General features: G+C 48.6%; 1 protein-coding gene across 1 annotated transcript in view; it reads left to right on the plus strand.

The window, feature by feature from the left end:
* The window catches only part of RIMS4 (regulating synaptic membrane exocytosis 4), a 54,448-nt gene extending 32,863 nt beyond the window's left edge, over positions 1–21,585 (plus strand). The window contains exons 3-6 of the mRNA XM_065031988.1: positions 10,200–10,312; positions 11,245–11,346; positions 11,596–11,735; positions 13,646–21,585. Of these exons, the coding sequence (XP_064888060.1) occupies positions 10,200–10,312; positions 11,245–11,346; positions 11,596–11,735; positions 13,646–13,864 (574 nt within the window). The 3' untranslated portion in view covers positions 13,865–21,585. The remainder of the gene's footprint in view (positions 1–10,199; positions 10,313–11,244; positions 11,347–11,595; positions 11,736–13,645) is intronic.
* The last annotated feature ends 811 nt before the right edge of the window (positions 21,586–22,396 follow it).

Here is a 22,396-nt window from a genome sequence, read left to right on the forward strand (position 1 = left end):
ACCATTCATGGGAATCTTTGGAGACGAAAAAAGCCCAGTATTTAGAACCAGAGGCAATATATACCATCAGATTCTGTGCTTCTAGGTATGAGGCCAAAATGTTTGTATACCTAAAACATGCTCTGTTTAGGCCAAGTACCACACTTGGCATCTCTCTGTACACTCTCTCTAGTCCTACGTGATATTCCAAGTACATTGTGCTGCTAAAATGCTAGGGTAGTCCAAAGGCGCTCTCAGTTAACGTGATTCTGGTGTTAAATAAGTAACAGGCTGTAAATGAAGAGAGACTTTCTTTAGCGTTAGAAGTAGGCTAATCCTAGAAAGGCATTGCAGATCTGTGCTGGAGGTTGGAAATAGTAATGAGGCACAGGCTGCGACAGCAATCTTGTCACTCCCAAGCTGTGATGTACCTTGTCTGTTCTGTGAGCTGCTGTCTCCGGGGAAATATTCCTGCTACCCCAGCACAGTCCTGTGGCTTGGCGTTCTGCCTCCTCTATGAGATGCACAGGATTGGTGATTAAGTTCAGTCCCTTGGCAATATGGGGCAAAAATCTGCTTTCATGCCGAGTCAGATTCTTTCCTTTTATATTTACATAGCTTACCCTCCTGGGAAAGGGGTATAATTCTATGGCAGGTCTGTGTCCTGTCGTCGCATATGCTGGTTGCTTTGGTTGGGCTTTCTTGGAGTGACAATATTCCTGCCAACAAAATATTGCACCCATGCAAGCGCTGTTTTATCCTGGAGACAGGCGGCATGTATCTTATCAGCTCTACAAAGAAAGAAAAATCCTGTCTTGCAATCCAAATGTCTTTATCAGAACAAGCCTAACATTTGGTATTCCAACCCTGAATGCTGCCAGAACATCCTGGCCAGCCCCTCTGCCAGTGACCGGACAGTTTCTCCTCTTTAATTCTCCGAGAAGTGTGTTGTGTCCTGGGTGCTTTTTTCCTAGGTGGGGTAATTGATCTCCTCTGGGAGGCTGGTGGGAATTGCATCGATCTGTCTGAGCTGCGAGTGATAAGCAAACAGGGCTGAGAGTACAAAGAGCTAAGAGGGCTCTATTCTCTTGAAACAAGGTGGGAGGGGAACTTCTCTGCTTGCTTTTCCTGCGGCAAAGAAAGGAATTGTTTGGGGAATAGCTCCGAGAGACAGAAACGTATTCTCCTAAATCAGATTTCTCTTGACCTCTCTCGTTTGCTGTAGCTGTGTTCCCAGGGAGGCAAAATGAAGATTTATATGACTGTGTTAGCAGTGGCAAGTTTATTTTCTTTTTATTTAATGCTGGGGATAGGTCGAGCTGTCTGCATCTCACTGATGCAGATGCTCCCAGGTCCGAGGCAGTTTTCAGCACTGAGTGTCAAAAACTGGGTTTTCAGCAAGATGAGGTTACCCTAGTTCTTCCTACCCACGCATCTCTTCAGCACGTTCACACTGGGAAGAAAGTGGATTCAAAACGTCATCTTCCAAGAGCTTGAGCTTGTTTCCCAAGTTCAATACGTTTTCCTAATCCTTTTCAATTTAAGGATGAAAAGGACAACTTCCAAAGGCGGCACACTGAAATTTGGTGAAATTTTGCTGCAGAAGGCCTTAAATACCTGTTCTCAGTCATACAGGCGTACTTTTAAAGGTCTGTATGTTAGTTGTGATGAGCTGCAGGCAGCTACAGCTGCTCAGTGCCAGTGCAAAGCATCTCAGTGGAAGAGTGCTCTGTAGTGCACGATTCTGAGCAACGCTGCTTTTTGTTTGAGTAGCAGAGTGCATAAAATGCACTTACGGAGAAGCTTATTACATAGGGCTATACCTCTCAGATATGCTAGGCCCTCCTTCAAGAAAATATTCCCTTGAGGGTTTTACCTGGTGGTGAAGTATAATGAAGATTAGCTGGTCTGAAGGATGTGTCGACTGGAATTGAAGCTCGTGCGCAAGCCAGCGACTGCCAACAATGTCAACACACCGCTCCATTTAATTTTTTGCTATACATTAAGTCCTCCAGCTATATTACCCACCTTTTATACTGCACAGTGGTTGTGCTCCAGTGTAGGAAATTAATATAATAAAACTCAATGTGAGAGCTTACGGAAGGGAAAGGTGATATTTATTCTAAACAGAGCTGTTTTCAGTCATTCCCGCCTCTGGGTTTCGCTCACTTGTGCTCTCAGCTCCCCAGGCAGGTGCTGCAGCCACACTGGGGGGGACCAGGAACACCCTCTGCCAAACCTTCACCGTGTCCTCCAAGTTGTTCCTCTCAACAGAAGGGCTCTGGGGATGGTTTTTTACTCTTTCTAGGACTTACCTGTTATTATGGGGTGATCTCTCACCTCAGGGTCTTGGTTTTTTTGGCTTTCGTAGACCTTCAGCAGTGCTGCTGCCTTTGTTTCCTTGTTCGGGGGCTGTTTTGGGCTGTAGTTGCCTCCAGTCAGGCTGTGGAAGTGATGTGCTCTAACTCTGTCCTCCTGTGGTCAGGGGACAGGTTTGCTGCTGCCAGGTTGGTTGTGCTTTCACACACACAGATGTTTCCATTTGTAATTCATCCAGACCAGTCTCTGTACTGGTTACAAACCTCTGCTGAAGTGGATATTTTATTCTATGTATGTACTTAAAAACCTCCACGAGAGGCCAGTTACCCCCTGTAGTATGTGCCTACTGGGCAGTCTCAGGACACTAAGGTTACTGCAAGTATAAAATTCTGAATATAGGAATAGCTCACAAACAAACCCTTGAGCTTTGACGGGGATCTCCAGCTCCATCCTGGCTCTTGCACAACCTACATCTTGTTTTGGCTGGGTTTTGCTGCAGCTGCACGAGACCATGTGCGATGTTCAGAAAGCAAGAGATTCTGGACTTATGTGTCACTTACTCCTGCCAACCACCTTCCTTTCTGAAAACGGAGCAGAGAGACAAAAAGGGAGCTGGAACAAAAGACTGCGAGCTGCCGTAGTCCCTAATAAGTGGTACTTGTCAGCTTTTTTGTTCTTGCTGGCTACTGCTGAGATGATTAAGTTATGGAGAGCTAAGGTGATTTTTACCTTAGAAAAGCACAGCAGGTGATGAGTAGCAAAGACTTAGAGGATTATTCTTGTATTATCTGAGTCTGCCTGTCCAGCAAGGAATCATCTTGTCGTTAGCCGAATCATCTCTCTTTTCCCATGGCGAGGGCAGCGCCAGGCTGAGCGCGGCCCGAAGGCAGAACACAGCCTGGCACGCGTGTGCCGGCAGCTCACGCCTCTCGGTTTTGCTCTGTTTTGTGCCGGTTTTGCAAGATATGGCTTGTACCACTTATCCTGTCTGATGTGAACCAATGCAGGGACTTAGGCCGGCAGAGCCGCCTGCCCTTCTCTGTGTCACCGTGGAGCAGTGACTGAAAGTGAGCTGGAGAAAACACTGGCCTGACCATGTGAAGATTCACTTTTCTTCACCAAAAGTTAGCCATCGTCGTTTGAGAATTACCAAAAGCCTTGATTCCTGAATGCATCGTTCAGGTGATTGATATCTTAGCTGTTCACTGGATGTCTGTTTTTCAGTATCCAAACTAGGGAACTTCTAGACTCTTTTATAGCAAATTATCTTTAGAGCTCTCCTTTTATCCAAGTCCTTTTAAAGAAATACAATGAAATCTGTTGTTAATACAGTCCAGGCTATAGGAAATCAGGGCCTTCAGAGATGCAAACCAGGAAAGCCATGGGGATTGTTTCTGCAATATGCCAAGAAATTAGTCAACCTGTTCAGCACCAGCACGTTTTTTGGTGCCGTTAAGCTTGACCAGTGCAGCTCGGAGAGGACGTGACCTTGAGAGCTGCTGTTACAGCGGTAAATACAGTGAATCCCACTTCCAGCAGCCTCTTGGGAGCAGGCAATGTTGCTCTCTGAAGACCGGTAGCTATCTTTTATTCAACGCGTTTGAGATGACTTGTGATTGCTAAAAACAGAGCTGGGCTGGTGAGGCGGGGAGGGGAATGGGAGAGGCCTTTGTACATAATTCACTGCACGGTTTTTATAGCTCCGTTTAGGTGGCAGGATTCGTAGAGCAGACGGAACCGGCTACACGAGCGGAGTACAGTGTGTTACAGCACATAAGACAGCACGTCACAGTGCTAAAAATGCTTCGGAAAGTGGAGTGCCCGGGAGAGCAGCGGAGCCGGTTCGAGACAGAGCAGGTTGTGCAGGCGGGGGGGTGAGGTTGGGTTTGGGTCCCATGGGGATCGCTCCTCACAGAACCCCCCCCAGCCAACATGAAGGCTCCTGTGTTATTCACATCCACTCCAACAGGGTAAGGGACTGTGTGCCCAGTCCCCTGACAATGCAGTCAGATGCATGTCACATTAATTATTCCTCGTGTGCACCATGAATATTTTAAGGATTGGGGCAGTGGACATTAAATTAACCAGTTATGCCATCCTCCTTAGCTGATAGATATGTACTTGGCTTCCGCGTGTAAGATGTGATTTAAAAGAGCTTATCATGCAATATGGATGAGTGTGATTGTAATGTGGAACATTTCTGCTCCCTGAAATTGGAGTTCTGATGGCGTGGGTTTTGGTTTGTTTTTGTTTGTTTTTTTTTTAATGCTCAAATAAAATAACTGTCTAATATGTTATCGGTCTCAGAGGAGACTTCCCCTCCCTTTCTTTCTTCTGGATGAGGGAAGCGTGTGTTGCTGTCCCAGTTTTTAAAGGCAGAGCTGGAGAACATAGCTATGCATTGGATATAGGCTTATAGCAAATCTGTTAGTTCAGTTGTGCAAGTCAAACCATTAAGTTACGTGGCTGTGTTTAGGCATCTTGCTTATTAATTGCAACTTTGTGTGCTAAGAGGACAAAAAAAAAGGTGCCTTTTAGAAAATACTTCCAAGAACAGAACAATAATTTCCGAACCCTGGCCCCAGACACATCCCGTGTACATCCTGGGCACGGTGGGCACCTCTTCAAGAGTGTGTCAGCTCGAGAGGCTTGAATCGATGGCAAATAGGTGGTTTTGTGGATAGTGTGAATAAATCCATGAAAAGCACAAGGCAAAATGTTATCTTCTGAAAATAGCTGTTGTCTGGGTGTGCTGGGGGTGGCTCTGGCTTCACCCCCCACCCCGGCGGAACCCGCAGCAGTGCAGCTCAGCAAAAATCAAGTGTGATAAAGAGGCAGTAATGGGGATTTGATCCAAGGAGGAGACACACAAAGTCATCTTAGAATCCCCCTCTTCTTGATAGAGCTCCTCAATAACAGGTGTCACACTCAGCCTGCGAAGGGAGGAGATGAACACCTCGCTCTGCATTTATTCTGCGTGGACACGGCAGCGAGTGCGTGGCCATTACAAGTTGGTACAATTGAGACCAGTCCCAAAGCGTTGAAAGGTAGAATTAAAAAGCGCTGTATCGAGGGCAAAAGAAAGGAAATAAGTTGGTCTGTGCTTCCAGTTGGTAACTCACAAATGGTGTTGAGGATTTATGTGCAAAGAGGAAGGACTGGAAAAAGATTTGGAAGGAAAAAGTTAAGCGAAGCACAGGAATAAATTACCTAGGGAGGTATTTTAAGAACGGGTCAGACAAGCAGCTGTCACAAATGATGTAAAATAAAGCTGCTCTGGCCTTGGACCTGGGTGTGCACTCCGTGACCTGTGGATGTGCCTTCTTGCCATATTTTCTGCGAGTTTTGCAAGGTTTTGACAAGCTGATTGTGCAGCCGCTTGCAGCAGCATAATGGTATACCTGGCATCCAGATCCCCAGGAGCAATTTAAAAATAGCTTTAGAAAAGAGGTCAGACAAACTCCTCGTGGACAGGAAAAGAAATTAATGATACATTTTCCCTAAACGTGTCTGTGCTGCTCCATGCTCTGCATGCTGATGCGCAGGGAGAGGCTGAGCAGAGCCGTGTGTACGGATTGGCACGGGGGCTCCGAATTTGCTTCGTACCATTTTATATTGAAATCTGCGTTGCCTGTCTAGGCGCTCAAATCCTGATCAGCTTCCAAGTGAGCTTTGAAAAGCCATTTCTCTATTCGAATATGTCTGAAGAAAAGTGGCCTTGCTGTGAAGGAACCAACTGCTCGATGCTTTGCATGTGCAGAGGAGGGACACGAATATTTGGGTGGGTCAGGAAATGCTGCTGCCTTTAAGAGAAGCTGGCAAAGAGCCTTTAAGCCCCTCTTAAATTACACTACAGAGGACAGATTTCATACGCCCTGACCTACAGCACGCAACACAGGAGTGCGGTCTTCAGAGACTGAATAATCAGGATTATGAATGTTGTGTTTAAAAAGAAGAACATCTAGGCAATTTCAGCCTGAGTTTGAGCAGACGGTGCCTCAGACTGAGCGAACACGCAGTTTTATTCTGCATATAAACGCATCACAAAAGAAATAAGTAGTTTATGCAGTCCTGTGTTTTTCACACGGTCAGGAAGGGTGGTCAGGTCCCTGTTCTGCAGGGGCTGTGTCAGGACGTGGTTGGAGCTGCCTGCAGCCTCCAGCCCGGTGTCAGCGTGGCCTTGTCTCCCTCTCGCGGGTGTCCACACGACTGCAGCAAGAGCACTTGTCCCCTTCTGTCCCCAGCTGTGTCTGTGCTGTGAGGTGTCCCCGCCAGCCGGCTGCTGGGCCAGGGACAGTTTTGGCTTAGAAACGGCTGTTTTATCCATGTGTCTGAAACGGGGTTTGCAGCCTGTGCTGAGCCTGGGGGTGCAGGTATCACAGTATCACAGTATGTTTGGGATTGGAAGGGACCTCAAAAGATCATCTAGTCTAATCCCCCTGCTGGAGCAGGAACGCCCAGGTGAGGTCGCACAGGAACATGTCCAGGTGGGTTTGAATGTCTCCAGAGAAGGAGACTCCACAACCCCCTGGGCAGCCTGTTCCAGTGTCTGTCACCCTCACTGAGAAGATGTTTCTTCTCAAATTTAAGCGGAACAGCGCCAACAAAATTAACGTTCGTGGGGGTTTCTGCTGTTGCTGCCCCACATTAGTGGGCTCGGAGACCCCGGGATCGGTGGTGTGTGGTGTTGTCCTGCTCTGCATCCTCACTCAGAGCCCAGGGCTGTGTCTGCAGGTCCTCCTGCAACGTGTCCTTTGTTTGTCCTTGACACTCTGGAGGTCTCGCTGCTCTCGCTGTGCCTTCAGGTCACTGACAGAGTCACATTCAATTTACAACCCATTCCCCAGCAAAACCTGTAAGCTTTTAACTTCATTACAATCACCCTCATTCAGCTGTGGCAAAGCAGAGCACGTGAATCATGATTAGTGAAAGCAGAGGGCCAGAGAAGAGAGAATTAATTTCTCTTTCCTGATCAAAAGGCTGCGCTGCCCTTGCTCAGAGGACAATTTGTGCCCTTTAGACAAAAGGCTGGCAAGTGTCACCTGTTAATCTGCTCGTGTGCGGCTGTTTGTCAGCTCCAGGTGGCCCTGCCGCAGCCCGGGTCCCCAGGGCACTGCTGGTTATGGCAGTTGGTTTTTTGCAAGTCAGCTGCTAAATGCTCACACTTTATTCCTCCAGCTGTTTTTAGCACTTCTTTTCAAATTGGTGATATTGGTGATAACCAGGTTGTAGGGATCTCTCCCATTAAGGGACAAGCGTGTTTGGCGATGGGCTTTCCAGGCCCGTCTGCTGGCTGTCACCCGGGATGAGTGTCACTGTCACCTGCGGCAGGTCCCTTCGGGAGCACATCTCCCTGCCAGCGCACCCGCTGTGGGGTTCAGCTGGAGAGCTGGTTGCTGGATCAAGGGCAGGTGAGAAACAGCTCGTTTTTGTGCGGAAATCAGGCAGGAAAAATCTGCTGAGCATGCAGGAGAGAGCTCTTGGGACCACGAGCACCAGGGCTGCGTTTAAACACCCGAAAGGAATCACTGTTGTGCCTGGAGCTCTTTTCCTCCCCGCTTCAGCTGCGTGAAAAGCAACTGAGTGAATGGGGCAGGGCTGTCCCAACGATCTCAGAGCCAAACCGTACACGGCCCCCTCACCTCAGCATCCCAGCTCCTCTCCGAGCACTTGACAGACACAGCTCAGCAAGATGGATTTGAGCATCCTACATTTAGCCGATGCAGCTAAATGGTCCCTGCTGTTTCTAATTCACATGCATTCTAAATCTTTGCAGTTTTATTTTCCCCTTCCCTCTCCTCTCTAGGGAGAAGCAATGGATTTCTTGGAGGTGGCTTGTGATTTTTCCAGACAAAAATTGTTTCTGTTCCATGGTTATTGGCAATACCCAAATTTACATCCAGGAATCGGTCAAAGCCGAGGAGCCTGATTTAAAGCTGCTGCTTCTAATGTCTAATAAAGCAGCCTCTGAAGGTCAGCCTCTGTGCAACAGAGCAGTCAGTCCTGCCAGCTAATGGCATCATCTATTAAAGAATTAATTCCCTACGTTTTCCCTTCCCAGTCAAATATAACGACAACAGGGGACATTAACTGTTTTACCTAATACTGACTTCCATATAGCGCCAGTAAACCTGTTAATTGAGCCTGTTATCCAAACCGCTGGAGTCTTGACCTTGGCCTGTGTTTTTAAGCGGGTTTTTGCTGTTTCTCTCGCGATCACAACGCAGCAGCAGCTTCATTCGGGCAGCGGCTCGACTGCTCCCCTTGCGATGGTCGGTGCTCGGGGCACAGCCCCACAGTGACACCCTGTCCCCTCCCTGGAACTGGCACTGTTCATCACCTCGGGGTCATCCCGAGCCCTCCGACTCCCGCATCTGTGCAGAGATAAGGGCAACGTTGGCTTTGCTGGAAACACTTCCAGTTGCTGTTGGTTCACCTTTAGCCCAACAGCTTGTGTTCTTATGCTTTTTCGCACTGTTCTTCGTTCTCTCCTGCTTCACGTTGGGGTATTGTTGATGTAGGCTGCAGCATCAGTTGTTCTGTTAGCAGATGATTTTGTTTGCTCCTGAGCTGCCCCAGCCGCTGGGCAGAGCCTTTGAGAGCAGTGTGGCCCATGGGAGGGCTGAGCTGGTGTGTGGAAGCACAAGGAGATTCTATCCACGTGTGTATCGAGCACAGAGAAATATATGGCATCAGCCTTCAGTGCGATTCTCTGCCCAGCAGGTAAGGGGAAATGGTCTGCTGGCAGGTTTTGGGAATTGTTTTGGGTGTTCCAGGGCCAGAAGGAGAGTTTCTCTTTGGTGTTGTGCAGCGAGCAGAGTTTCTGGGGGTGGTTGTCCCCCAGATTTGAGTCCCCACGGCGAGGAGGCTCTGGATGGCTCTGGGTGCTCTGCAGCCTCTCGCAGCGTTAGGCTTTGCTCAGTCCTGCGCTTCCCCTCCCCTGTCCTGGTCCTCAGCATCTTGTTAATGAGCCCAAGCATCTGTTCTGAGCACAGCAGTGAACATTTCCCTGAAGGGCTGTGAGTTGTCTTGCCAGCTCGTTATTTACGCGCCGGTTCAGGTCACACGCTCCCCAGGGCAGGAGTGGGACCTGAGCTTGGCCCATTTATCTTCCATGAGTTGAGGAGAGTAAAGAAAACATTTACCTTCCGGCTGATAGTCCATTCGTCTCCTGTTGAATCTTAGGTCTTTCTCTGTCAGGTCACTTTTTTTTTTTAAACTGTTTTAGGTTCTCTAAGCACTAGTTTTCATCCTTTTTTGACTCTCTATGGGCAGCTCAAAACGCCTGATCCAGCAGGCGTGAGGAGTCTCTGGTCCTCCCTGGAACAGGACTCGCTTTTCCCTCCTTGTATGGGCAAATCCTGAGCCTGATAAAACCCGTCTGGCTCCAGGCTCCCCCTTCCCCTCCTTTCCCCGTCGCATCTCCCCGTCCCTGCAGATTTACTGGCCCTGGGGCTGTCTGTCTGTCTGTCTGCGCACAATCCAGCGTGTCTGCCGTGGTCCTGTCCTCGGGGTCTGTCCCATCAGGTTTGGCAGATGCCAGCTGGGCACTGGGGCAGGAGCTGGATGGCCCCACAGCTGCCCCTGTCCCCGGGATGGACAGTGGCACTGGGGACATGCCTTGTGCCCCTGAGGAGTCGGTGACACTGAAAACCAAGAAGAATCTTCCCTGTAATTAATGCCAGTTATAAATCCTGTTGTATCTCAAAAAGATCACCTGGAGCTAAATGTCACAAAAACATCACGTGTAGCTTAACTTCCTGGAAATCTCTGAGTTTTGCAAGGAAAAAAGGCTTCTGTAGTTGCCATTTATTTCAGAGATGTATTAAATCTGGTTCCTTTGTTACTGGGTTGCTTTAAAATGCAAATTAAACACTTACCGAAATATATTTCTTTTGCAGCTTGAATTTCAGTGGAGTCCACCTGGCGTCTGCGGGGCAGTTCAGTGACTTTCTGGGGAGCATGGGCCCCGCGCAGTTCGTTGGCCGTCAGACCTTGGCCACCACCTCCATGGGTAAGGAACAGAAAGGCGTAAGGTGGCTTTAATTTAATCTCGAACCAGACCGCTTCTACCAGCTGCTTAGTAACGTGTCCAGCGTCTGCTGCCCTCCCACTCCCTGGCTCTTTCTCTCTCTGTTAAATCGAGTAAGTTTGGCTGAAGGGGTTTGCTGATATCTGCGGATGCAGTGTCAGTAGGCGAGCACCAGCTTTGTGCCTTCCTCATCACATCCGAAAGGCATAGACTAAGTAAAACACAGCTAAAATCCTGATAATGCATCCTGTTCATCTTCATGGTTTACTTGCTCTCTGAGACCCACTGGGCTCTCTAAAGATTTTCCTGTGCTCCACCATAATTGCATTTTTCCAAAGCAGACTGTAATTCAAGGGGCTTCAGTTTGGAAGAGATGAGGAGGCTCGATGCTGCTGAAGAGTGTGAGACTGAGTCACCCAAGCCATGTTCTTCCTGAGTAGCAAGTGCTACAATGAGGGGAAATGGCCTCAAGTTGCACCAGGGGAGGTTTAGATTGGATATTAGGAAACATTTCTTCCCGGAAAGGGCTGTTGGGCACTGGAACAGGCTGCCCAGGGCAGTGCTGGAGTCACCAGCCCTGGAGGGGTTTGAAAGACGTGTAGATGAGGCTCTTAGGGACGTGGTTTAGTGCTGGAGTTAGGTTATGGCTGGACTCAATGATGTTAAGAGTCTCTTGCAAACAAAATGATTCTATGATTCTGTGTTAGAGGGCTGACATTAGAGATTGCTTTTGAAGGTGTGGGTTTGAATCACTCAGAGCCGCTCTAGATGATGCGGGAGATCAGGCACTCAGGGCCCACAGTTTGTTACAGCTTGTAGCAGGCATGATGTGAAAATTGGGTTTTTTTTAACATTTTAGTAGCCCACACGTATTGTTTTCAGCGTCTTCTCTCTATTTTGTCATTTTGGCTTAGGGGATGTGGAAATCGGCTTGCAAGAGCGCAATGGGCAGCTAGAAGTGGATATCATTCAGGCTCGAGGACTGACACCAAAACCCGGCTCCAAAACACTGCCAGGTAGTGTGCCTTGACCTCCTGAAGTAATTCCCTGAGCCCCTGCCGCGCTTGCGAATAGAGAAAATGGTAATTCCGCTTGGCTTCTGCAAGCATAAGCAGTCTGTATGCGGTATTGAAAACAAGGCAGGCTGAGCACGTCTTCTCGCTGCTCTAAATGCCTTCTTTAGAAACAGCTGAGACATGGCACTCTGTCTTTTCTAAAGTGAGCATGAAGACTCTCTCATATTTGACCATGTTTATTTTTTCCAGCTGCTTACATCAAAGCTTACCTGCTAGAGAATGGCGTGTGCATTGCGAAAAAGAAGACAAAAGTGGCTCGCAAATCGTTAGACCCTTTGTACAATCAGGTGTTACTGTTTCCTGAGAGCCCCCAGGGCAAAGTGTTACAGGTAAGATGAGCAAGTCTCAAGTCTGCCACGCTGTCTCTTCCACCTCTGCTGGAAGATATTAAGTCTGGCAAGGGATCTGGATAATTACTATAGATGAGAAAAAGCCAATGTTTAATTGAACCAAATGCACTCGATCTGAATGTAACAAATGGGAAGGAAAACCTTTTCTTCATACTCAAACTGGTTATTATTTGACACCCTGCCGGGTAACATGAGTGCCTACCAGGAAAAGGTGGATTTTTATGTTTTTTAATTCTTTTCTCCTGTTAGGAGGTAGGTAGTACCTATAGGTGCTAAACAATCTTGTAGCATAGGTTGTCTTCTGCATTTACATGTATTCAGAGCACTCTGCTTTGGCTATCACCCAGTCGCATATCCTACCTTTTCCTATCTCTTTTCTTTTGCTGTCATACAGTTTCTGCCACACTCGTATTTTCAGATCTACATCTGTGTTTCCAGAGCAAATAGTCATTTGCATTCTTAATTCATACCTAAATCATTTCCATCCAATAAAGCCTGGCTAAAATCCCTTGGTAATACTGACGTAATTAACCTGTGAGTTTCTGTTGCTTCCCTCCACTGGCGTATGAATTGCCAGTTAACCGCTGGATCCTTCTCATTAGTGAACTCTTCCTCATTTACCTTGATTAAAAGCATTTTTCCCTGTTGCAATGAGACAGAACATTTTAGCTGAAATTGGGTGGGTCTGCCCTTGCCTTGCACGGTTTCCTTACCTGCTGCCAGCAAAGTCACTTATTCCAAGAGAATGACACCAGGAGCTTGGCTGGCTGACAGTGGCCATGCCACCAGGTGAACTTTCTGCGGTGTCTTGCTCCATCTCACACTGACCTGAGTGTTGTTATTTATCTTTTAATTTGACATTCATTGGTTTTTTCCTACCTCGTTTTACAGAAAATGGTAACGTGATGGTTATTCAGAGCTTAGGGAAGGGAGCTGTCAGGATTAGCCAGAGATCACTAGTCACCGTCATAACCCATCGCGCTCATCCTCACCTCCTCAGAACATGGATTCGCTCTGCTGTCAGTCGTCACCTTTGTCCTGAGCCACGCCGGGACACTTGGTCACGTGCAGAGCTCCAGCATGCCCGAGCCTGTGACCCTCACACATGTCGTTCCACCCACCGGTCTCCATCGTGTCATAAGCGTGATTCAGCGCTCCCTGCTCGTCTGCCAGCTCTCTCTCATTAGCCCTTCCTCTGCGTCTGCCAGCCTCTCTCACGGGCTATTCTGCCTCCCCTGCTTGCCACTCCACGTGTGTCCCTCATGTCACCGTCCCGCTTGCCAGCGCTCGGCTCCTGCCCTTTCTCCAGGTGAGTGGCCGTCCCTCGTCACCATCTGTCACGAGCTCTGAGTGCAGAAGTTAAGACGTTCTCTTTTCCTCAAACTGTTGGCTATCAAGCTATCGCCCACTCAAGCTATCGCCCACCTTTTTTTTTGTGTTGGTGTATTTTTCCAGATCAGGAGCCTTTCCTGCCCTTTTTGCACAGACCACCCCTTGTTGTGCCCAAGGTGTGTTACTGTGCCAGGACCGGGCTTTACATGCAGGTGTTGGAGCTGCAGCTCCGGGGATACTTTGTGCACGTGCTAGAATGGAACTAGAACAGCAGAATGATGTCTCATCCCCATGTGCATTCACCCCTTTTCCATGGAGGAGGAGAAGAAAGTCTGACAACATTAGGATTTGTAAAACTGTGCTTAAAGAAAAAATAAGTGAAATCATCAGCCAGAGTTTCACGTCACCTGTTGGTAGCATAAACCTTTCTGCTGTTCTTGGACTGTAGTGAAGCCCTGGGAAGCTGGATGGGTAAAAGGAGGATTTATCAGACTTGTGCTTCCCAAGCAAGTGTGCAGGTTGGAGGATTAACTGTGCTCCTCCTTCGTTTTCCCAAGGTGATAGTCTGGGGAAACTACGGGCGCATGGAGCGCAAGCACTTCATGGGAGTCGCCAGGGTCCTCCTGGAAGAACTGGATTTGTCAACTTTAGCGATCGGCTGGTACAAGCTCTTCCCGACCTCCTCGATGGTGGATCCCACGACGGGCCCGCTCCTGCGCCAGTCCTCCCAGCTTTCCCTGGAGAGCACAGTGGGACCCTGCTGTGACAGGTCTTAGTGAGTAAGGAAAGGGAACTGCTTTTGTTTTTTAAACATGCTGTCAAGGTTTTGTTTGCTGGAACTCTGACCTCAAGCGCAATGCATGTTCAATCAGTTCTTGTGGAGCTGGAAGAGGAGGATAAACCAGTGACCTTAGACAGAAGATGAGGGGGAGGGCGCTGAGCCCTCTCCGCCCGAGGAGGAGGTGCCGTGGGGCATGAGTCCTAGTTGTCAAATTAGACATACACCTCTTGTTTCACTTCTCTCGCTGTCATTCTTGGACCCTTGTTTCAGATCAGTATTAACCTTGGAAAGTTGCAGCGTTTGAAAGATTTTGGGGGGAGTAAGAAAGTTTTTCTTAACTGTATATCTTAGAAATTTCTAATACGGATTCTTTCACGAGGACGTACCTGAAAAATTCAGAGGCTGATATCTGACCTAAAAAGAGCAGGAAGTTTAAGAGAGGAAGCATTAGGGTTTTTTAAGGTCTCTCTTCTCAAAAGAAAGAAAAAGAAAGAAACCTGCAACTCTTTCTTTAGAATCAGTTCCCTGTCAGTGAGTCACGTTAACTGTAACACTGTCATCGCTGTGTTTTCAAACTGTGCCAAATTACCAGCAAGTGTCTTTACTGCATTACTTGTCTAACACTGCTGATGAAGCGTACTTGGTGGGAGAATAAGCAGCGCCTACTTAGGCCAGACAGTTTGAACAGAGTTTGAGTTTAGCAGGCTAATTAACTGCACATTTTTCTCAGAAAAAAACAAAACAAAAAACCAACCAACAAACACAAACATCAGACTTACAGCTCGAGAAATGTTTTGTATTGTCAGATACAACGTTCTGCGATTTACTGACTCCCTTGCTTGTTGCTCTGCATCCTTCAGTCACGATGTCTTTTACCTTCTGCTTTTCTCCCGTCTCCTTTGTACTGGTACATATCTGCTGGAGATGCTGCCTGTGGACTGACCTGGAACAGGGCTGGTTTATCCTGCTGCAGGAGAGGAGATTGAGGTTTGTGGGGGTGCAGAAGAAAGAAACCCCAGTTTGCCATCTGACAAGAAGGGGCTGGAGAGCACGTAACCTTCCTGGTGCAGAGAGAGGTGCTGTGGGCAGTCTCGGTAGCACATGAACTTTGCCAAGTGTCCTGCAAGAGGAGATGCGATCCCCAAAGTATGGAGAGGTAGCGAGGTGAGGAATCTGAAGACACAGTGGTCACAGCATGTATATTTTGTTAATTGAAGTTTAAACGAGTCTTGTAGATTAGGCCGGTGAAGCACATTCTCCGAGCTACAGCAGCTGCTGTGGGCAGAGCCTTGTGCTGGAGTGAGTGCACTAGAGCCTTCAGACAATTAAAATCTTATTACCCCGAATCACAGAGTATCTCCAAAGATTTTCTCTGGATTGACCTGAGGCTTTGTCTCGGGTCCTCCTGAGGGTCTGACTGCTATCTCAGAATAAGCTTTTGGAGATGTTTTCCTTTGTGATTGAGAAGTGAAGGTCCCATGTGACGTTTAGGAATGAGCAGGTTCTTGACCTGAACATTTATTTCTGCATGTGGACCTCAGCTTTGTTAGAATAAAAGCATGAGTGTCGAGTGGGTGGTGAAAGCAATTGCTTTTGGTCCTAGCTTGTCTGTGGCATTTTAAATTATTTTGAGATAAATTACAGGTTAGATGCAAAACTAATAGGCCTTACAATAATCTCTGTAAAAATTATATAATGTAAAGGAGAGGGAAGGAGGATAAGGGACATAGAATGAATAGTTTTTTGAGTCTTCAGTGGCAAAAGCCTCAACATTTCAGATAGATCTCATAATTTCCTTGATCAAATATGTCTCTGGCCTCTCACTAATTATTTTTTCTAATCGTATTAGACAATTTCTATATACTAGCTGAAGGAAGTTTGTTGCATGCTGATCAAACTATGTTGTGGCTCTCTTTTATTTTCATTTTTTTTAAAAGCACATTTACTGTAATTCAAGTCAGCATCTTTTCCTCTTGGTATGTAGTGAGTACTAGGCAATATTGTACAATATGTGTATGAACTAGAATAGATTAGGTAGATTTAGTGGTTTGTAGCACTGGATCTTTTAATAACTATGTCTTTAAAAGGACTGCGGGGAGCTCCGGGTCCGTGCCAGACCTGGCAGCTCTAACAGGGCTTCTGTCTTAAGTTATGCTGAAAACTTTATATTGGCACTTAGTTTGGACATTATCTACCAGGAACAGACAGTTAATCATGGTTTGCAGGCTTCGGTGGGGAGTAGGAGACTATGTATACCAAATATATCCCCCCAGAACACTTTGTTTAATGACTGTTGAAGAGCTCGGTTCCTGCGCGCCCGGCAGGGGCCGCGTGTCTCTGTATCCAACCCCTCCGAAAGCTCTGCAGGCTCCAGCGTGATCGGTGTAGTTACAATAGGACCACTTAACACCAAGGACTATCTTCCGTGTGTTTTTAATCATGCTAGAAGGTCACTGTCAGGTAAAAAAACCCCAACATTACAGTTCTACTCCTGTTATTTTTGTTAACGTCTCAGCTCCTGCGATCTGGAGGCGGTTTTAACAGTCTGCTCCGTCCTGTTTTCTGCTGCAGTTTTTGTGTGGTCTGGTGGTTCTCGCTTTTGTTTCTCCTCACTGCCAAGTCCCGTTTGTCCCCAGCAGCCCAGCGTTGCAGCCCTGCCTGTCCCGCACAGCCCGTCCCGGCCGCTGCCACGTGCGGATGAGCTGTTTTGTAAAGCCGGACTTGCAGGACCCTCTGAGAGTACCCAGGGGCGTCGCACAGTTCCCTGGGTCTAAATCCTTGCTTCACTTACGCCTGCGATTCCTGCACTGACCACGGCGTATTATAGTTAAAAGAGAAGCCTGGTTGTCCATCCAAGGCAAATCTCAGGCCTGATATAGCTTAGTCTTATAAAGCCTAACCTTTTCTACGCCCCCCACGCCCCTAAATTTGACTTGCCAGTTTCTAAGGGGATGCGATATGACAGTTGGGATTACCAATGTGGTCGTGTAAAAAGCAGCAGTTTGCTGAAAACTCAGCTTTGGTGCCCTTTGCAAGTCCCGACTGAGTGTTTTTCCTGGTTATAGTCAGCGAGGGGGTGAGAGGAAGAGCACGAGACTTAAAAAAAGAAAAGGCTTCATAGTATTTTTAGTCTGAGCACAGTGGTGAGGGATGAGACTGAGGAGAGAAACACCTGCCCAGCTCAGGGCTAATTCCCTGTTCATTGTGCATGAAATCATAGAATCGTTTAGGTTGGAGGAGATGTTCAAGGTCATCGAGTCCAACCGTTAACCTAACACTGCCAAGCCAAAATACCACATTTTAGTAGTAATGGGAGGATTGCTTGCCAAAAACCCCAAAAATAATGGAGAGCTGGTCCCTAAATGTTACATTGCTTACTATTGCCATGGAAAACAAAGAAATCCTGATGGTGGGAGCATCCCTGGGAGCAGAACGATCTCTGTGCAGTGGGAATCCCTGCAGAGCAGAGCGAACCTGCTCCCTCCCGGCTGTGTGCTCTTTGTGCTCCGAGCAGAACCGTGTGTGTCCCAGCTCGTTCAGGCAAAGAAAAGTGACATTTTCCCCATCTCCTGGCGTTCCTTTCCCTGTGCCCCGACCCAGCCGGGATGCTGCAGAGCCGACACAAGGTCCTCACCCTGCGATGCAGCCCCCGGGTCCCGGTCCCGCAGCCGAAGCCGCCTGGGCAGGCTGAGCGTCCCGTGCTCCGCGGCAGGGACAGGGCCGGGGGACTTCATTGTTTAGCCGAGCACATCCCCGCTTCTTGGCCATGGATTCTTTCAAAAGGGCGTTGCAGAATTATTTGCTTTGAATTGAAATATCTATTTATTGTTTCTAGCTACCAGAACCTTTATCGATGTACTGTTCTAAATTTGCAGGTCTTCTGGAGTATGAATATCACAAGTTCCTGTAAAGGAGCTATTTTTAAGATGTTGAGGCAGTTAACAGAATCTCAACCTGAGCATGTTTAGTCATGTTTAGACAGCAAGACAACTTTTTTATGAAACTCATTTTCAGTTAGTTTATTACATGCTGTTGGTAATATTTTAAAACAGGAAAAAATATTTTTCTTTAAAGACAAAATGCTGTATGTTTTTTAACGGACAACATAATTTAGCGTTTTCAAAAATGATTAATGTTCTTGGTATGAAGTTTACTCATTCTTTTGATTTCTATGTTCCTTGTTATATTTTATCAACTTTTTTCCAAAAGAAGAGAGGCATATGTAAATAAACACCAGAAAAGAGTCCTAGAAGAAATTCTGTTCAAACTGGCCATAAAATTATTAGTAAGTATTTGTTATTGTTCATTAACTCTCAGATACTATTCAGGCCTTTGTTGAAAGAATTGATGTTGTATTTTCGAGATGAGAACTACTTAGTTAGTTTTGTCATAATCCTGTACTCTGTATAAAAATCTTTTTATAAAGAAAGTCTAATAGGCTAACAAGCAATAATATATTCCATTTGGTGTGCACAGATTGTGACTTGCGGGCTGTAGTACATATTGTTGATACAGTTTATAATTGTCTTCAATCTCAATGACATCACTTTTGAAAAAGATCCATATTAACTTTGATTGTAAAACAAAAAACAACCAAGACTGGGCTTATTGCCTTGTGAGATATTCATCCTATAGACTTCTCTGTGAGTGTATGTGCCCATCAACATGAAATCTCTCTTAGGTGAAGAATGAAGCGGCTGTAGGTGACTTCATATTACAGAGGTAAAAAGTAGTTTCGATATAAACTTGACGACTGTTTCAATCTCCCTGTTTTTCGTAGGCTATCTAGTGTGTGTAACTCGATGAGAATGGTTCCCACTGCCACTGTAGCCCTGATACAGCAAAAAAGCCTTTGCGCTCCAGGGCCACGCGAGTTCTGCCTGACAGCTGCCTGTTCTCCTCGGGATACCAGGGCCAAGCTAAGGGGAGGGGTTTTTCGGAGCAGCACATTGAGCTGCTCTTCTTTAAAGGCTTTGTGGGTTATTTTGTCCATTCCATAGATGGTATTTGTCCATTTTGTTAGAAGATTCCACCCAAGGCAGAGAGGTTGCACCTTCGCAGGGGATCGCGGGGGGCTGATGTGTGGAACAGGAGCAGGCTGTTCCGTGCTGTTCTGTAGAAGTTCAATAATGCTGGCCTCGCCTAAAGATTTTTCCAAAGTGACAGGATCAGGATATTGGGTTTTAAGTCAGCTCTGTCGTTGATGCAGCGCGTAAAATAAAGCAGCTTCAAAGCAGCATCCCCGCTCATTGCCTGTGGATTTCTCGCTTCATTTCCCATAGGAAAAATCAGCACGCTGGCCATGTGGGCAGCAGGTCACTGGCCCAGTGATGCTGGGAGCCCCAATCAGTGATGGCATTATTTTTCTTTGTTTTTTTTTGTGAAATGCTTTGAGAATAAAAAAGAGCCATGTAAATGCTGTCCGTAGAGAAGTCCAGGACACAACACATTGTAGCACCTTTAGTAATGGAAAGGGCATACTCGAACCTGGAGCAAGCAGCTAAAATGAAATTGCAGCTGTCAAATTTGAGTCAAACATTTAGAAAAAAGGATGATCGAGTGAAAGGCTTTTCATGTTTTACCCCAGTGCACATGGCTGTCCATACGTGTGTATATGAATGTATACAGGCACAGGGCGCACAGTAACGCTTTGGAAAATGCCGGGTTCCCTTGGGAGGTGACATCTGGTCGTGCAGTTGGTGTCCCAGCCCCCCAGGTGAGCCCTTTGCTCGGGACACTCGTGACACCCATTGTGGCAGAGACCCAGGGCTGCTCTCCTGCGCCCTGCCCGGCTTTGCAGCCTGCGTCTGTGAGCATGGAATTCCTGGGGAGTTTGCCAGTGCTTAGGTATTGTCAAAATGCGGCTAATGAGTCTTAAACTCAGGCTGCCAGGCTCCTCTGCCCAGTGACCAACATCCCGGTGCCCGAGCAGCCGCACGTCCATCCCTTGCCCAGCCACTCGCCCACAACAGCAGCATCAGGCTTGTTCCTGGGGACCCTCAAGCTGTCCCCGCGGTGCGGACACCCCCCTGCCCTCCCTTCCCTGTGGGAGCTGCTCTCGTCCTGGTGGAGGAGAACAACTGGGGAGAGTTTCTTGTAGCATTTGGTTCTTTGCACTTTAGCAGCTGAGACTTAAGAAGGAGCCAGCACCAGCCCTTTACAGAGCACCAGCAAAACAGAGGCTACGACCTAACGATTTCCCCTTCACGGCTTTCCAGTAGCTAAATGGCAACCAAAGCTATGTTGTGAAACCCCACTCTGCCGGGTCAGCAGGCAGCCTTTGCATTCGCACGGCACGCTGGGCGCCTCGCGTGGGGCAAAGAAGGAGCAGGGGCAGCACTGAGCTCTGCTCTCCGGGACAGAAGCCACCCCAGGGGAGAATCAAGGCACATCTCATGCTGAAGCCATGCCAGCAGGCTTTCCAGGAGCTACTTTTTTTTGTAGTTTGGGCACCACGGGCTGGGATAGCTGCCCACCTGGGCTCTAGATCCCACTAAACACCAGCCTGGAATTTCAAATCCTGCAGCAGTTTTTTCTTTGGGGCTGTTGCTCCATACCCAGTGCTGCTCACTGGTCTCTGCTGTGGTGATTCCATCTCCTCGACCTGGAGCTGGTTTTGGCTTTAGAGCAGGAGTGAGGGTTGGGGAGTGAATCCAAGGCATGTTCCCCCAGCCCTGCGGCACTGTGCTCGCCTTGCCCCTGTGAGCTGCATTCTGCTCCCTGCGCCCGGTGGGAATGGCACCCTGGGGACACAGGGGTCCCCGAGGCCCCTCACGCAGCACTGCCATGGCCTGACACCCCCTGGGATGCCAGTGTCCTGCCTGTGTTTTGTGGCAGCCCTTAGTTCAGGCCGCAGAGGGTCATTCTTTTCCCGTCCCCAGTAGGGACAAGGGGTCTCTGCCAGGGCTCGGCAGCTCACGCAGGCGTGAGGTGCCGTACGGAGCAGGCAGGGAGCTGCCTCTGTGCCGGCCGGGGAGAAGGGGAGCTCCCAGCGAGCTTTCCTCCAGGCTCCCTTTGCTTTCCCCTGCGCCCGCTGGTCCCTATGTGGGTTCTCCCCTCTCGATACGAGGCCTTATTCCCAGCCGAGGGGGCTGATACTGCCCGCAGCATCTCTGCACCGCAGGCTGCATCCCGCGGGAGCCGTGCCGCAGAGCTGGCCTCTGCCCGTCCCCGCTCGCCGCCCAGCCCAGCGCGCCGCTGCTCCGCCGTGTCCCCCGCTGCCCAGGGGCCTGGCCGCGGGAGGGAAATCCGCTTTCATGGGGTTCAGCCTTTTTACTTCATTAATTGCTCCGCAAAACCCGATAGCTTTGCAGGGGCACTGCACAGCTTCTACCCCTCCTCCCTTTCCATAGGAGTGGGAGTGGCTGTTCTGCTCTTTTTGGGCTCTGTAACCCTCTCCAAAACTTTTTGGAGGTTTTTACCGTCATCCGGTGAGATGTGATCTCCGTGGAGCTGGAGGGAGCGCAGGCAATGGAGCTGGGCAGGCTGCTTGCCACCGTGGCGAGTGGCTCGCGAGGTGCGTGGGCTGCCTTGGGTGGAAGGTGGACGCCGTCCGGCATGGCTGGTGTGCCGCCGGCAGGAGAGGATTCTGCTGTATTTTTTTCCTGTCTGTAGGTTTTATTCAGACAATATGTAATGATTGAGTGATTTACAATTCAGTGTTAAGCTAATGAAAACGTTGATAATGGTGATAATAAAACCTTTTCTTTTTTTTTCCTGCGCTGTGTTGGAGGTTTTCTGTGGAGCGTCTCTGCCCTCTCTGTTGCCACCACTATTATCTCCAACCTAAAATTTCAGATGTCCCTTCCCTTCTCCTTGTGCCTACAGGGAATGCGAGGAGCTCAGCTGGCCCAGGCTCCCTCCCGGTGCTCTCTCTGAACCCACCGCAGCTTCACCCCTGCATCTCCCTGCACCATTTCCAGATGTCTTCTGGCCATGGGCATCTCCAGGCACAGAGCTCAGCTTGCTCCTGGCTTGTGCTCTGCTCACTGCCCCAGTCATAAAGCCCTCTGCTCCTGGCCTTTCGTGGTCAACGCTGGCCATTAGAGGTCGATTTTGAAACCCTGGAGGTGAAGATGCTACTGGCATAAAAAATACCCCTGGCCTTGGCTGTTGGGAGTACCAGGAGTCAGGGTAGGTGCAGGGCGAGCCTGGGGACCCTGGGGGAAGGAGACCTATGGGTGTTCTGGGCGTGCGGGTCCAGGATGGGCTCCAGCTGTGAGTCCTTGGGGAGTATTTGGGGGCTGTGGTTTGACTCCCGCTGCAGGGTGCACAGGAGGAGGTGGCAGGAATGTGCAGGGCTCCTTGGGGGGCCACTGCAAGCCCTTTTCCCATGGAATTGCGAGCAGTTGCGGTGTCCCAGATCACTGAGTTTCAGCCACCCACCCACCGCAGCTACAGCCCTGGGGGGGCAGCGGTGGAGGAAGGAGGAGGATGAGTTCTCCGGTCTGCGAGTGGCTGGCAGCTCAGCGCGGCCCAGCCCAGCGCTGAGGCGTGAATGGCATCTCCTCACCAGCTTCCTAAAGCA

The sequence above is a fragment of the Columba livia genome, chromosome 16 (assembly GCF_036013475.1).
Source record: "Columba livia isolate bColLiv1 breed racing homer chromosome 16, bColLiv1.pat.W.v2, whole genome shotgun sequence".
In the NCBI taxonomy this organism is placed as follows: Eukaryota; Metazoa; Chordata; class Aves; order Columbiformes; family Columbidae; genus Columba; species Columba livia.